The sequence below is a fragment of the Astatotilapia calliptera genome, chromosome 7 (assembly GCF_900246225.1).
Source record: "Astatotilapia calliptera chromosome 7, fAstCal1.2, whole genome shotgun sequence".
NCBI lineage: Eukaryota > Metazoa > Chordata > Actinopteri > Cichliformes > Cichlidae > Astatotilapia > Astatotilapia calliptera.
In genome coordinates, this window is record NC_039308.1 from 3,964,921 (window position 1) to 3,981,708 (window position 16,788).

A 16,788-nucleotide genomic window follows, 5' to 3' on the forward strand; every position below is an offset into this window, starting at 1 on the left:
CACTAAGCAGGTTTAAATGCTTAGACCTGAACAAAATCACAAAATTCTTCTGGCTCATATCCTTTTGATACCCCTCTAACTTCCTAATAAAGATTTTATCGCTCTGTGAATGAGGGCTGTTATCGTTCTGCATCTAACTGTGGCTGGCACATCAAGAGGCTGGACTCAAAGGACACCTTGTACATATCTCTGAGCTACTTGGAGTCATTGGTCAGCCCTGGCTTGTCATTTCATTCTGGAATTTAGACTTGTGACTAAATCCTTTCTGCTGAAGCAGGCTTTTTACCAGGCTCAACCTCACAACAAGAAGGTTCCTGGTTCAAAGATGTTTGTGGCCTTTCTGGGTGCTTCAATTTTCTCTGGGTACACCAGCTTCCTCGCTTCAATAACAGTAGAAAAACATATATAAAGTACATTACATTACAAATGTCATTATTCAAAGTGTACATGTGTTCATGAATCTGCTTGGCTATGTTACTACATGGTAACACTATCAAGAGTTAGAATTAGAAACATATGGCTTAGTTAGGTAGTAAATGTGCACATATTTATTCAAACTGTGTCGGATTATCAAAGACATCATTAAAACCTTCTGGTTCTGATGCCTCAACACTGCCATTTTGAACAGCCTCATATTTTAGCATTAGCCTAGCCAAACATTTAGCTTCATAGTGGCCTCTGTTGATAAACTGAGCCTCTCCCACCCAAAGCCTGTAATTTTGTACTTTCTTCTTGAAACATCACATTATTTCACAAATGACAGAGCATTTTTTCATTTATAACTTCTGCAGTATCATAAAAGACAGGTCACTGTTGCAGGATTGTGGAGGAACTGTAAAATCTCACCCTACTTCATAAATCCATATCTTTGTTATCATATAGATTTAGTATGAGTAAGCTAATACTGGCAGTGAGTAATAACAGCATTCTAACAAAGCTTTTTAAGGGCCAACATAATGTAAGGGCGTCTTGTGGGATTAATTTGAAGTTTAAATCTCAGTACGTTGAAATAACGTCCTTTTTGTGTCTATGTGCTTACCCACCTGCCTGAGCAGTGCAGAAGCAGGTGAGGGTTGTAGGTAGCACGAGTCCACGTGAGCTGACCACCGGATCTTTTCTGGGTTTTGACTTTCGCATGATGTTATTTTAATGCCTTGCACTAAATATAGCTCGTTGCAACGAGGGTGAGAAGGGGCCTCGTAAAGACCTGGAATGTCAGGGGGAGGTAGCACGAAGACACAGACAGATAAGAAAAAGGTGAAGAGGGGGGTGCAAGGCATGCAGTTTGCCTCACGCGGATCAAGTCATTGGAGGATACACGAAGAGGTTAAAAAAAGAGAGTTTGGTGCTGTGATTCAGAAAGGCAAAGAGCACCTCATCTAAGTCATTATAGACGCCAAATATCTGTTTGCAAGTGTGCAAGTTAGGAGGGAAGCAGGCAGGTGAGGAGAGACTGAGTGATTGAGAGACTTGCAGCACTGACACATATCTCACATCACATTCTTCCATATTTGCATCACAGTCCAATGCTTTGGTGTAATTTGCACCGTAAAGTTTACTTTCATATCAGAAATACTTTGATTTTCGTTTCATTGTTACAGCTCTTTTTCAGTTGCATCTTATCTCATTATTATGAGAAGATGTCACGGTTGTTATCAGTCATTGCTATACTTGTGAGGTCAGGGCTGATGATGCCACCAGATTTAATATAATGGATTTGAGCTTTACTTTGTTATAATTATTTTTTTTAATCTGATGACGGCCACCTGGTTCCTGAAGACTTGATTGCCTTTGATGGTGGCGACCGATGTCTTTTTGGTACCAGCCAACAACTGCAGATGTTGCTGTTTGGTTTTTACAGCACAGATGTAAATGTGCAGAAATAAATTCCTCAATGTAAACTGTGACGTCTGCACAACTTAAAATGACCTTGTGTACATTTTTCCTTTTGACAACAGATACAAACCTGACAAAATTAACAAAATCACTAGAATGTAACTTTATCTGAGAAACATCTATGTTAAACTAGGGACGGGTTGTACTTTCCTGTAATACCATTTTATACCACAAGTTGGTACAAGGAGTCAATGTTATTGTTTTTTTTGGCTACAATTAATGTCAAATGTTTTTTAGTTTTTTTTTAAACCCACTGTTAAAATACTGCCCTCTGGTGGTAAAAGTTTACATTTTGTAGAGTGCATAAAACCAATTTGAACCTAAACTCCACTCTAAATGACAAACATTGATGTTTTACATTGTTTTTATGCAAGCATACATCAGCATCGTGTTTTTAGTACATCACATATTAGATTACATCAGCAGGCTGGTGTCTATAAGCTGTAACAATGTTAAGATATAATCATGCATTGTGTGATTTTTGCAAAACTTTATTTTGTCATGGTGACACCGGAGGGCGTTGTATTATAAAATAACAACTGTGTTGTACAGCTCTCTGCAGGCCCTTTCATTTGATATATTACTCAATATATTTCTTGAAAAAAGGTTTCAAGGTCAACCTTGACCTTGGGCACTAAAAAGAAAGGTCAAGGTCAAATTGTTAGTCAACCTAGTTACTCATGTCCCCAAAGGCCTAGTATATCGTTGTGAAGTTTGGAGACAATAAAAACATATTTGTAATCAAGTTTTAACAGATTTTTACATTTGGTGTGACCTTGATCCGATTTTCAACAACATTAACCTTCCTGCCTTCTTGGGACCTTTTTGTGCCACTGCTATGTGTTAAATGGCTGCCATTTCCACTGTGTTCAGTGGAATATAACCAAACTTGCCACAGGATAGTTTTTACCTGTCAATGTTAATATTCCAGTGTGAATTCCTTAAATCAGCCTAAAATGGCTGAGCAGCAGAAATCCCCACACCCATCACCCTGGGGACCATTTTCTGCCCATTGACTTCCATTATAAACGCTATTTTTCAACCCCAAATTATCATCATATGATTTTATTTTTTCTTCTTTTCTTGGATGTCAATGAAGACTCAGGGCCTTGAAGTTTTAATTTTTAAATTGCAAAAAAAATGCAAAAAAAATAATGGCAGGTCAAAATGTATGTTGGTGCCAATCTTTGGTCCATCTAAAGGCCTACTTATAATGACAATCACATATTACTTCAACTGGTTTTTTGTGGAAATATTTAGTTTCGTTTTTTGGTTTTTGGGGCTTATAACACAGGGCGCTCATGTAATAACACTGGCATTTGAAGGGTTAAAACAACGAAAATATAATTAAAACTTTACATGAATATTTCAGGGAGAAGTAGTTTTACAAGGTTGGCTAATTTAAAGTGGAATAAAATATGGATATATGGTCTTTTTATGGCGTGGCTGAGAATGGTCCCTAGGGTGATGGGTGTAAGTTTTTTAAAGGATGGCAGGAGGGTTAAATCAACTCGGATGGTTATTGGTATCTACCGTCATCGAGTGAAAATTGTACCAAAACAAGTACCAAAATGTTCCCTCCAAAATGTATACTTATTCAGAAACATTGTATTCAAACTGTTATAGCCTGTTACTGTAAAGTAACAGGCTATAACCTCCTGAGAGGTTATAGCCTGAGAGGTTATTACCTCCTCCCGAGAACCAGCCTATCTTTTAAATTATTTGAGCTACCCTGCTAAGTCCTGATGTACTAAAGAGAGGACATCCTGGGCTTTCCATTGATATCTTATGTGTTTGGGTGGCCTCTATTACGTCCAAAGAGGAAGGAAATCCCCAAAAAAGTTAAATGGGAAGATTCCTCGGTTCTCAGGAGGATTTATCAAAGTCTTTCTCCAAAAGTTGATTCTGTTCATCTGGACGTAGCGTTTTGTGGGAGAAACGTTTCGTCACTCATCCAAGTGACTTCTTCAGTCTCAGCTGACTGCAGGTTTCCCCAAATCTTATAAACAGTACATTTGCATAATGACTGAAACCAGCCCACTGGCCTGTAGGTGTGAATAGACTGTCCTGGCCTGACGACACTCTTTCAAGGATGAGGATGTACACATCCTGGACAGGGAAGAACGCCATTTCCCTTTTCACGCCATTTACGTGAAAAGGGAAAGACTATCTCTGAATCGAGGAGGGGGCCTAAGGGTACATCTTTCGCCATCTTACATGCTGTGATTGCAGCCATTCCCCAACTCTCTGTGAATGGTACTCATGGCCATTGATCAGTGGGTTTTGGTCAGTAGTTGTTGATCAATGGTCATGAGAATTTGCATAATTATGATTAAGGAACTGACCTCCCAGCCCATTGTTCCTTCAGTGGGCTGGTTTCAGTCATTATGCAAATGTACTGTTTATAAGATTTGGGGAAACCTGCAGTCAGCTGAGACTGAAGAAGTCACTTGGATGAGTGACGAAACGTTTCTCCCACAAAACGCTACGTCCAGATGAACAGAATCAACTTTTTGGAGATTTACTTTCCTGGATGATTGAGAATGCATCAAGACATTTATCAAAGTCATAACACACAATCGTTAATTATATCACTACATCACTATAGGTCGTTTGTACAAACAATGGCAACAAGTAATGTAGTTTTAAATAGCTCTGTATAGCATTATTATCACTTTGACCTTGAGATCAATCAGTTAACTTATATGACAAATTAGAGGTCAAATGTGACACAGTTTAAATCTTTATAAGGTACTTTCAATATGTTGACATAAGACAGCACACTTGTAAGAATCATGCAAGTTATAAGGCTTGTTGATTTTTGACCAATGTACCATAAAGTTTACCTTGCAGACCTTGGCGGATGTAAGTCAAATTTGAATGGATTGTTAACATGGTCCCACTCTACAGCCCTACAAAGTGTTATCAGAATTCATACAGACCTGCATGCAAACGCTACCAAAAACACAACCTCCTTAGCAGAGGTAATTATGAGCTCTCTATTCAGGAAGTTGTTTTCCTTTTGCCTAAACCCAGCTAAACCCTAACCCTGCTGTTGTTGCATCATAAAACTGAATTCCCTGCTCTAATCAAACAGTGTCATCTCTGGTAAACTGGATTCCTGTACAAGCTTTGGTATTAGAGAAGGTCACAGCACATTAATGTCGTTGCAATATTACGAAAGGAATTAAACGTTAACACTAAAGTCAGCTGTAAGATTCTCTGGGACTGTGGTGGTTTGCTAGAACAGAGGTGACAGGCTGCTGCCTGATATTTAAAAGCCTTGCAGCTGCAGCTGCGATCAATACTGAGACTTCTGGCTGAGGCAGAGCTGTGATGAGTTAGAGCGCTGGCTTCATCCAGATGACCTCATTTTTTAAAGCATTTCCACAGGTGAAGCTAACACAATTGAACAACCCTCTTAACTTGATTATCAGCTCAGGTCAGGTGTTGACTTTAAATTTAATACACTTTGCACTCATTTCCAAACGGGCAAAACTGTGTGGCTTAAAGGACTGTGCCGGCTTTTTGGCAGTTGATTGATTTCTGAGTTTTTCCTGGTTTGATTTGCAGGCTAATAAGAAGTAATGTGCAAGATGCTAAGAGGAGGACTGGATGTATTGTTATCAGACGCGATGTAGATTACTGCCACTTAATCCAGAGTGCTTATTCTGAGAGATCCTGGGTGTTTTTAGGGGGTGGATGGATGTGAACAATAGACAGGAGACACTATTTTTCAAAAGAAAGAAAGAGGGGAGGGAGGGATGAGAGGAGCAGGGTTATGGGAGTTTGTTGAGGAACTAAGCTGATTTGCAGTCTGAGCATATGCTGTCTCTTATTCCATCTCACAGTCTGCCCCCATCAAGTATCCTTCTTTTCGCTTTACTGATAAAAACGGGATCTTCTATCATTTTGGCAAATCCTCAATGCCGTTTTTTCCAGCCTCAAAGCAATGATGTGTGGCATTTCCACATGAATAATATTAATGTGGGTTCCTATGGTTGCGTAACAGTGACTGAAACTTTATCTAGGGTTAGGATTAGGTTATGGGGTTATGGCTGGGCTCAAATTCTACCTCCACTGACAATTTATGAGGCCTTATCTGTGACTTTATTTTACAGTTAAAAAACTTTTACAGGTCATTGGATTAGAGGATAATTCCTTATGACTTTACATATAATGTCAGGTCCAAATTCCGCACAGATCCCTGCAAATCTAATGATACTGTGCTTTACTAATGAACTCGGATCACATCTCTTGTATGCATCTTGTTGTTATATGTTGGTTATGAGATTTGCCAAGGATGGGTCCTGGACAGGCAATAAGTGCACCGTAAAAAAAAAAAATCTTTAAAAAACAGTAATATTCCAGCAGCTGGGGTGCTAAAATAATACAATATAAAATAACAGAAAAAAACTTTCCCATGAAAATACAGTTATTTTCAGTAATGACAATACAGTTTGCTGCCCTAATTTTACATGGGATTTTGCATTTTTCAAGTGCTTTTAAACATTAAATTAGAAACAATTTAATGTGATTAAACAATGAAATTACCTATAAAAAAGGTCAATGAATGCGGCAATATGAAAAATAATACCTAAATGTACAGAAATATACAGTTAGTTTAAATAATGATGGATTGCATTCATATAGCGCTTAAAGCACTTTACAATTCCACTTCATAATTCCCCTCTGACCATCACCAGTAGGGGGTAGGTGAAATGTCTTCTTGAATATATATATATATATATATATATACACACATATATATATATATATACACACATATATATATATATATACACACATATATATATATACATATATACACATATATATATATATATACACATATATATATATATATATGTGTGTATATATATATATACACATATATATATATATACACATATATTGTTAATCCTCTGAGGTCTAAGTCATGATTAATATTTAATTTTTCCTTTTATTAAATTGTTCTACTAAGTCTTGCCAATCAGAGAACTGTTCTACTTAATTAAGCTCTTAATTTATGTTGCTGCTTGCTGTGCTTAATATTTTGGGGTGTAAAACAGGATTTCCTAAGTTTTTTGGATGAAAAACCTCATCTGTCTCACCTTATCTTTTTAAGTACAACGTGACAGTGGTTGAAGACGGAGCACCGAAAATTAGTTTGAGACTCAGATTTAGATTCAACAATAAAACACATTAAGCTGAAGAATCATTCTGTAAAATATAAAAATAGATTGTTTAATTTTACTGTTATACAAATGTACAATGTCAGCAGCAATGCTCCTGCAGGCTGTGGCATTCAGACTATGATTGATCATTTTCCGGGGACCAAAGTATGCCAAGAAAACATTTCCCACCTCATTACACCAGCAGCAGCAGCAGCAGCAGTGGCAGTGGTGGCCTGGACAGTTGACATAAGGGAGGGTGGGGCCATGGATTCATTCTGTTGATGCTAAATTGTGGCCCTAACATCTGCGGCTTCAGCAGAAAAGGAGATCCGTCAGACCGTGGTGTTTTTTTTCCTTCATTCTTTACTGGTTCAGTCCTGGGGGGCCAGTGTCCACCACCGTCACAAATTTCTCTTCTTGGCTGACAGGAGCTCAAACCACTGTGACCTTTCATTCAATTCTGAGTAAACTCGAATTCTCAGGGTATCAGCAGTCGCAGAAATACTTACTATGCTGCAGTCGGTCACATGTTTGATGTTCACTAATGCTCCTGACACGTATTTATGTAGGCTGAGGAGTTGGCAGTTTCATTCGATTGTGTTTGTACTTGTAGCATTGGGCACAGGACACACCCAAGCCTGAGTAAAGTAAAGTATTAACTAAAGTAAATTAAAAACACTTTGTAAGGGCTTAGGTTTGCTTCCTCTAGTCGTCCTTTCATCATCACCATCGACAGCAGGTTATCTTGACCGTGTCTACATGCTTACGTGGACTGAGATGCTGCCATGTGATTGGCTGATTAGATGTTTGTTTGAAGAGCTGCTGAAATAGTTTATGTAAAAAAAAAAAAAGGCCAGTCAACGTATTTTTTCAGTTTTGATTGCCATTTATATCTGTAAAGCAACTCTTAGGGGGCAAAAAATAAAGTTTTCTGATTTTCTTTCATTAGCAGGGACATAATGTTGGATTACATTTTGTGCTTTTTGTTGTTTTTGGCATTTAAAGTGTTTTTTGAATCTACATCATTGTTTCCTTTGGGGAATCACTCTGAATGCTGACATATGTGTTGCTAATTGATGCACCACAATGAACTGGTTTTGAAACCTTTACAATAATAAGTTCTATTTGGCATCGTGTTGGGTTTATGGAACTGAAAACAGGGGGTGGAGGGCAGAGTTATTGGCTAGTGCTAGCGACTTTTTAAAACTAAGATTAAAAAAAAGAAAAAAAGAAATCACCATCTACAGTTTCTGAAGGGGAATATATTGCTGTATTTTGTTGTACCAGACTGTAAAGTTGGGTGTGTAACAGGAGTGACTTGATGTTACAACCAGCCTCAGCTGTCCATAAGAATAATAACATTTTTTGCCACATGTGGATTGGCTTATTTTTTGGCTCAGAGGTTGTAGCTTACATAAATACCCATGATAATAATCCATTTAATTTATATAAAAGTTTATTTTAGTCTATGGGTCTATGGGGTTCACTTAATCATTTGTAGTAAGCCTCAAGTGGCCATTTAAGGAACTGCAGTTTTTGGCACTTTGTTTTTATGGTTATTTATTTATTTTCATCACAGGAAATATGATCTTGACAGTTCTAATATTTGTCCAATATTTCAGTGCACCCCTACTTTTGTTTATGAGAAACCAGCACAGAGTTTCTTTAATGTTAGACAGAAACACTCTAAAAGTGAAGCCAGGTTTTCAGGGAATATGAATATGATCATACACTGTGGATGAAAGAACCATTCTGCATTGCTGGGTTACGCTGTATATTAGCATGAAAGCAGAATCTCAGCACTCGTTAAGCAGATTGAAGAAATCAATCCAGTTCCACAAGGAGAAACAGACTCGAAGCTCCTGATTCATCTCCAAACTCCTTCTCGTGCATGTTCACTGCTGCACGGAGCGAACGGTAACCACTAAGCTGTGTCTGCTGTGTGCGATGCACCAATCTGCTCCCCCCACTGCTCTCTACTGTGTTTGATATGCTCTGAAATGTTTTTGGTGCATACTGATTCGTCTTCTGCTGTGTGTGTGTCTGTGTGCGGCTGCCACCTCAGATGATGTGTTGGCGAGGGATGCCGGTGAGTGTGTGATATGTCTAGAGGAACTGCAGCAAGGGGACACCATAGCCAGACTGCCGTGCCTCTGCATCTACCACAAAAGGTGAATGACACACACACACACACACACACACACACACACACACATTTGAATCACTGCCCGTTATATAATTTTGCACTTCTTCTAATTAAATCGACTTACAGCATCTCGATAAAGGCATTCCTTAATGATGGACGGGTCCTGTGCCTTTGATTTAAAGGTTATTCATATTATACTATTGAATGATAGCATATCTAAACACTGATATATCACTGTCACATTATCTGGATGGCTTGAGATGATTACCACATACGAATGGAAAAGCCTTATGCAACTGCCTATTGATCCCTAGAAGTCCCAAAAGTCCCGGGTTCACTGAGTTTGTCACCGTAATGTAATCAGAATTATATTTTCAAAATAAAGGTGGCTATATAGTATATTACCCAGGAGAAGTACTCCGTCCATACATTTTCTACCAGCAGTGTAAGCAGAGAGCAACTCCTAAATGAAACTAAAGAACCGTTCTGAGAATCGTGTTTTGTTTCTTTTATTTTCTCTGTTTGTTTGTGTTGTTCCTCCCAGGAGAATATCCTCCATCATGACCTTAATAATTTTTACATTATATTGAGCTCATTTGTCATAAAGTTAAGCTAAACGCCTGCAAGTTTTTGCGTGTGTTTAGTAAATAACTGCAAGGCTGTAACTCATCATTAGCCAGCCATTAGACCCTAAAGCCCAAATTTACATGTCTGAATTGTTTTCTTGCGTCTAAGAGTTAAAAACTTTTATAATGCAGCTCAGCATAACTTCCAGAAAAGAAAAAAAAAACATTTGTTATTAATGACATCATTAAGTGAACTGCATTTACCATCTTCTTACACACATTAGCTTGTGCTCACACAGTTTATATAAGCTAGCACTGGGATCAGGTATACATTAGACTCCGGGTCAGTAAGTAAGCTGCTCAAAAAAATGAGTCTCACCTGCTTCTAGACATAAAAGCCCAGACTTTTGATTTTTATAAATAAGGTACTGACAATTCAAACAAGTAAAACAACATCTTAGCTTTTCTTACAGGGAAGCCTGTTTTTTCCATATGATGCATGCTGACTACGCAGTCATGGATTTACAACTGGATGCACTCTGATGATAGTGCCTTTTTCCAACCAATACCTCCAACAGATGTTTGAAGCGTAGCAAATGAAAAACAGAAACTACATATATATATATATATATATAAAAGAGGCATATCCAGGTGTCAAAACTGAAGCTAAAGGAAAAGAGCGGTAAACTAAGTTAACTACGTTTCTTTTCTTTATTGGCCAGCAGGGGGCGACTGCTGTGGTTCCAAAAAGACTTCTGGTTGTATAGAAGTAATAAAAAGGAGTTTCATCCAGCGTATGCTCATCGCTCAACAACTAATCACTCAGAAATTGTTAGCCAATGAGAGTGCAGTTTCACAGTTAGCTCCACCCCTGCCTCGTAGTGTCCTGTGTCGAAACACCGAGACGCAGCAGCAAAAACACTCTCCCCAAGGTTTCGCAATAAGAGTAATCATCATTCATACTGTGGATGATGGGCGCTGTTTGCTTTGTGATTGTGATCAAAATGTCACATGGGGCACATTTACTCACAGAATTTTCACTTTTAGCCTCTGAATTTATATATCTGGGGCACAGCTCCACAGGGCCACATTGATTCTGAAGTATCGTTTTGAAAACAGAAGTCAGTCATTTTAAGACAGCAATGCAATATATCAGTTTATTTTATTTTCCTTACTTTTCTCTCAAATCAAGTTTTTCCAGCAAATTATGTTTTTCAGTTCCAGCTTATATGTGACGTGTGTTAAAAACAGTGAATATTACCAATATGGTGTAAGTACGGTGTTTTGTTGAAAAATTCATACCTGTGTTACTGTTATAGCTGTTACCCTTCAAGTGTTGGATTCATATGCTCCTAAATGTTACATAAATCATCTTTTTCCTTCACTGTAGTAATTTTTAAAAAGGTACCATGCTTATATAAAATCCTGGTAAAATGCTTGGAGCTGCTTTGCAAAACAGCTGCTTTTTTTGGTTATTAAAAAACATTTTGATGGTTGCACCTCATGTATTTCTACTTGTAATGTAGCATTTTATACTTTACGGTGCTTAAATTGCTGCTTAAAACAAAAGATGTCCTTCCACCCACACACAGACTTATGGGGTGTTTTATTGCAAACTTTTCCATAAACACAGCGAGAATGTAAAATGTTACAAGTTGAGAAATAATGCACATTAGTGCCGCTCTTGTGTTCCCCCCTGGGTCTCGTTTACAGTATAAGTTGCATGTTGTGTATGTATTGCTAATGTGGGAGGATAGGGAGGCCTTCCAACATGCCTACGTGTTACTTTAGCAACAACCCTCTGTAGTATTGAATCCATCTTAGACTGCAGTATAATTCAATTGTGTTCTTATGAGCTCTCAACGCTTAATCAAATTTCTATTTTTATCAGCTGCATAGATCAAGTAATCGCACTAAGTTCACTCTGTGTTTGTAGCTGCATTCAGGACGCGGCGTCATGCCTTCTGTTTGTTTCTGCAGCTGTATAGACTCATGGTTTGAGATCAATCGGTCCTGCCCTGAACACCCCTCTGACTGACTGACCACCGGGCCCACTCTGAATACTGTTCAAGGTAAGAAACACACTCAGAAGGCCAAATATTACAGACGAAATGTGTGTACAGTGTGCAAAAGAGCCAGTGTTGTCTTTTTACTGCTGCTTAAATGGTGGATTTGATCAGGACAGACTGAAAATGAGGCATACATACCAAAGAGTAAAATCTCTTTCTGTTTCTTGACCTTCTTGTCTGTTACAGGACATCTCGTGGTCCTGCCGGGGATATCTGGACACAGGCGTAACCAAATCTGGTGAAACAATCAAAGTGATCAACACTTACGTATCCTGACAGAATCCATCATCCTACCAAAATAATTACTCCTTGAGAACTGAACCAAAAGAAAAAAAAAAGCGTAACTGTCGAACCATCGTTCACTCCCTCCATCTTACATCTGCTGATGATACTGCTGAGAACCCACCACCCTTCCTTTCATCCTTCGCACCTCTTCAAGCTAACAGAGTCCCTTAAAGGGCTTAGTTGGCCTCAGCTCCCCTTCTGACTCAACCGCGGCCAGCTGCTTCCCTGACACGCTCAGGTCCTCGCAGGCCTTACATCACATCTTTGGATTCAGGCTTGTCAGTTACTTGTGTCCAGCCCTCCCATGGCCTTAACTCGGAAGAGGAGTGGAAGCAGAGCGGAGGAAGGAAGAAGGAAGGGAACCAGTGATATGGAAGGAGGAGGAGAAGGAGAAAACCGGCAAATGGATGATTGTTGAGCTGCAGGAGCTCGCTATGAGAAAAAGACTTGTACATTAGTGGGTGGGCCTCTTATCTCAATAGGACGTCAACTTGGTGATGTCCTATCATAACAGACTGGCTCCCAGTGTGCTCTTTTCTCATAGTTCCTGCCTCAGTTCTGCACTCTTCCTCACCAATATGACTCAAATAATTAATTTAAAGTCTCCGCAGTGCTATTTAGATGTGGTTCACGCATACCTGGGCGGGCAGAAAGAGTCAAAAGTGTCAAACTGGGACGTCAGCTTGTCTTGTATGTATGGGTTGGTAAGAGGGACTGGGGGCTTGGTGGAAAGGAGCAGTCCTGACTGGGAGGCCAGAAGGAGCCAGCGATGTAGTTTATGCTCCTACTGTGTGATATGTGTGTTTGGGATGCTCCACTGTCAGGCTTCACCTGGTATGTGTATGTACACTATGTGGGTGTGTGTGTATGCGTGGACTGGTGACAATGTAGCTTTTGCTGAAGCCTTGTGTGTGTGTGTGTGTGTGTGTGTGTGTGTGTGTGTGTGTGTGTGTGTGAGTGAGTGAGTGAGGCAGCATGAAAGGTTATCGTAGAGGGCTGACTGAGACAGTGCCGTGTGTGTTTTGAAATGTTTACAGTGTAGCTGTCCATGTTCCCCGTGTGTGCGACTGGCAGTCCTCCCTTTACTTTGCTGATGTTTACAGCTACAGAGAAGCGACATGACATATTGTAAATTTCACTTGTAACCTCTCTCGGCTCTTTCTTTTAAGATCTGCCAGATTTTTCATGTGATCATGATTAGTCATTTTCTTGTGAGAGCCTCGAGTAAGAGCCAGTGTGAATGAGTGTCTCTGTGCATATGACTGTTTGCATGGAAGGATTTCTGAACAGGCCCACTGGGCACAGCACCAAGGCCCAAGGAGTCAGATAACCCCGGTCCAGAGTCTGTCTTTTCTTGCTAATAAATAATAAGAGGACTTGAAAATACTCAAAAAGACCCAAACAATTTGAAAATGGAACAAATAAATAAAAAGAAACTGAAAATATTCTAAAACCAGCTCCAAAGAAATTTGAAAAGATCCAAATCAGAGACCCACAGCTACCTAAAACAGCTACAGACAGACTCGACTGACTCAAAACAGCAACAAAGAGACTTAAAATGATTTAAAACTGCTGCAAAGACACTTAAACTAACTTCAGTGGCTACCAAATGACTGAAAACAACTACAAAGAGACACTAATGATTCAAAAATGACGTAGAAAGATTCAAAAATAACTCAAAACAACAGCCACGACTACCAAAGGGACTCAAAATGACCTGAAACAGCCACAGACAGATTAATGACACAAGAAAAAACAACTACAGACGCATAATAATTTATAATACTCAAAATGACTCAAATGAATCAAAACAGTTAGAATTTTTTTTAAATGGGCTCAAAATGTCTACTGAGAGACTAGAATGACTTCCAAACAGCCAAAAATTGACTCTAAATAATTTAAAACTGCAACATGGACATTCATAATCAATTAAATCAAAGAAATTCATAATTCCACAAAAACAAATGAAAATCAGAATTTCTAAAACAATTTAAAATGATGTAAAAAAAACCCCCAAGAATTTTAAAGAAATAAAAAAAGGACCAGGTAGAGAAATAAATGGACACAATGGAGGAACAAACGCAGAAGCACCCTGAAGACGAGCAGAGGTGGACAACAGCGACGACCGTGTCAGTTAAAGTCTTTTGTCGTTTCTTTGTGTCTTCCTTGGTGGAGGCCTTTTACAAGCCTGTGCCCGCGGGCCTGTTGGCTCACGATCCATCCATGACTGTTCGTGCATGTGTGCTTGCAACTGAAAAGGCGCCTCTTGGTCTTTGCGACTGTCGGTTCCCCACATTGTATTTCTGCTAGAGCAGGTCTGGCTGTCTGCGACGGGAGACGTGAGCCACTCAGACCCTTAAAAGGACTCTGTAGTCCCACTGTGGAGCCGCTGAACGGGGCTTATTTATTCATTTGTTCATATTTAACAATATTTGTTTAATATTCCAGTCATGTGGGGTGTTACTCACTCTTCAGAATGCCAAGAGCTGATGTGTGAAGACTACTACGAATCAACATACAAACTGCATTTACAAAGCTACTGTAAACAAATGGTGGAATAAATTGTGCTAGATGACAGACCATTTTCAGCTTTCATTCTGTGACCCAGATTCAACTTCTCCAGCAGGAGAAGTGGGTTTCATGGTCAACCTGCATGTGTTTTACTGGGACATGGTGTTGTTGCTGATCCCTTCAGGATAACACTCTTACATCGCTCAGAAATGTTCAGCACACAACCCCCCCCCCCCCCCCCCCGCCCTTCCAGGAGTTATTTTAGGACTGAATGCGAGGTATCTGCTTTCAACCTATTTCACTCTGTCATTTAACATTTAACAACATTTCCCAGAACCCAATCTGATAGTTTCCAGAGAGAAAACATTTAAAAGGCAATGAGTATGGGGTAAGAGTTTAAAATCTTTGTTTGTGCATTAGACTGCCTGAGTCATGAAGCCTGCAGGTCAAGAATAATGAGATAGGATTGGTAACTAACAATAAATCAACACTACGAGGTCTAATTTCATGCTGAGAAGTCAAACCCTAAACCTAACTATGTTGTAAATATAAACAACAGTTTATGAAACACTTTTTACATACATTTTTTCTTTTAGTTGCCACGACTTGCAGGAACAATTTCCAAAAGCCCCAAATTACATATTCTGATACCACAGGATTAGCATCAAGGGCTTTACTTTACTAGCCAGATAATGAAAACCACTGAAAACAGACAAATCCTTCATTTCCAGCCTGAACATAGAGGTGGTTCAAAACAGCAAGCCCAAATGTGTGTGTCAATAAAGTTTTAAATCAGTTCTGATTGACACATGTAGACACTGCAAGAAGCCCAAGATGGAAAAAGAGGCACAAAACAACAAGGAAGCTCAAGCAAAATGAAAGCTAATCTATATATCAAGGGAATATCAGAGCATGCAAGCACGGGACAACAAATAACCCACAATTCCATGCACATGTGCTGCACACCGATCAAGGCTGTCAAAGTCTAACGTCGGTAATAATCTGAGTGTTTAAATATATATGTATTTTTTTTCTACACCTAATATACTTTTCGAATTTGTAAAGAATTTCTTGGTGTATCTCAAATGAAGATGGGTTGAAATATTCACAGGTCTCCAGTTGGCAGCATAACTCAAGAAGTCAGTTTACATACTGTCGAGTGTGCCCAAAAGGACACTTACCACAGTTTATTTACACAAATGCATGGCGGGAAACATACTGAGCATGTTGCATAGTGCGGGATGTCAGCAGATGACTTTACAGAAACACAAAAAGAGCGCTAGTAGCTGCAAAACAGCTGCAAAGACACAAAAGACCAAAAATAACAATGAAAAAAGATCTGAAAGGAGCAGGAAAATGAACACAAATGGCCTGTATTTGTATAGCGCTTTTCTAGTCCTAAGGACCCCAAAGTGCTTTACACATCCAGTCATCCACCCATTCACACACTGGTGATAGCAAGCGACGTTGTAGCCACAGCCACCCTGGGGCGCACTGACAGAGCCGAGGCTGCCTGGCGCCACCGGGCCCTCTGACCACCACCAGTAGGCAACGGGTGAAGTGTCTTGCCCAAGGACACAACGACCGAGACTGTCCAAGCCGGGGCGAACTCCCAACTCTTGAGCCACGATCGCCCACAAGTAAACGCAAAGCAATTAACAGAAAGAAAAGCCCCTCTCAGGCTTCATCAGTTTGTTAAAGTGATGACACTTTGTCATGCAGACTCTTTGACTGGTGAGACATGACAGAATAAAACAGTACTTGTGCGATATTATGTAATATACATCAGTACACAAAATTTTCTTTTCTTGTCTTGCAATATTTTGACAGCTTTTTCATTTAAGAAGGCAACTTCCAGTATGTAGTCATGGAAACAGGTCCATATGCACTTGAGCAGACCTTAAATGGGTCAGGCAGATGTTCCACTGCAGGTTAAAAACTGCGACATACTGAACTTGCCACTGCTGTGCTGTTTGCATAACTGCATACTGCTCACTTCCTTTTGGAGACAGTCATGGGTCTGCTGCTGGATGATTCACCTGAAACACTTCTAGATGCAACCTGGAGCAACAAACTGATTGTCAGAGTCTTTCTGTCTTCATCACGGAAAGTCTGTGTCAGAAACGTATGATTCAGTC

The 16,788-nt window shown here is 39.5% G+C and overlaps 1 protein-coding gene across 1 annotated transcript in view; it reads left to right on the forward strand.

Moving 5' to 3' along the window:
- The window catches only part of znrf1 (zinc and ring finger 1), a 63,802-nt gene extending 49,086 nt beyond the window's left edge, over positions 1 to 14,716 (forward strand). The window contains exons 3-5 of the mRNA XM_026172571.1: positions 9,139 to 9,244; positions 11,766 to 11,857; positions 12,041 to 14,716. Of these exons, the coding sequence (XP_026028356.1) occupies positions 9,139 to 9,244; positions 11,766 to 11,823 (164 nt within the window). The 3' untranslated portion in view covers positions 11,824 to 11,857; positions 12,041 to 14,716. The remainder of the gene's footprint in view (positions 1 to 9,138; positions 9,245 to 11,765; positions 11,858 to 12,040) is intronic.
- The last annotated feature ends 2,072 nt before the right edge of the window (positions 14,717 to 16,788 follow it).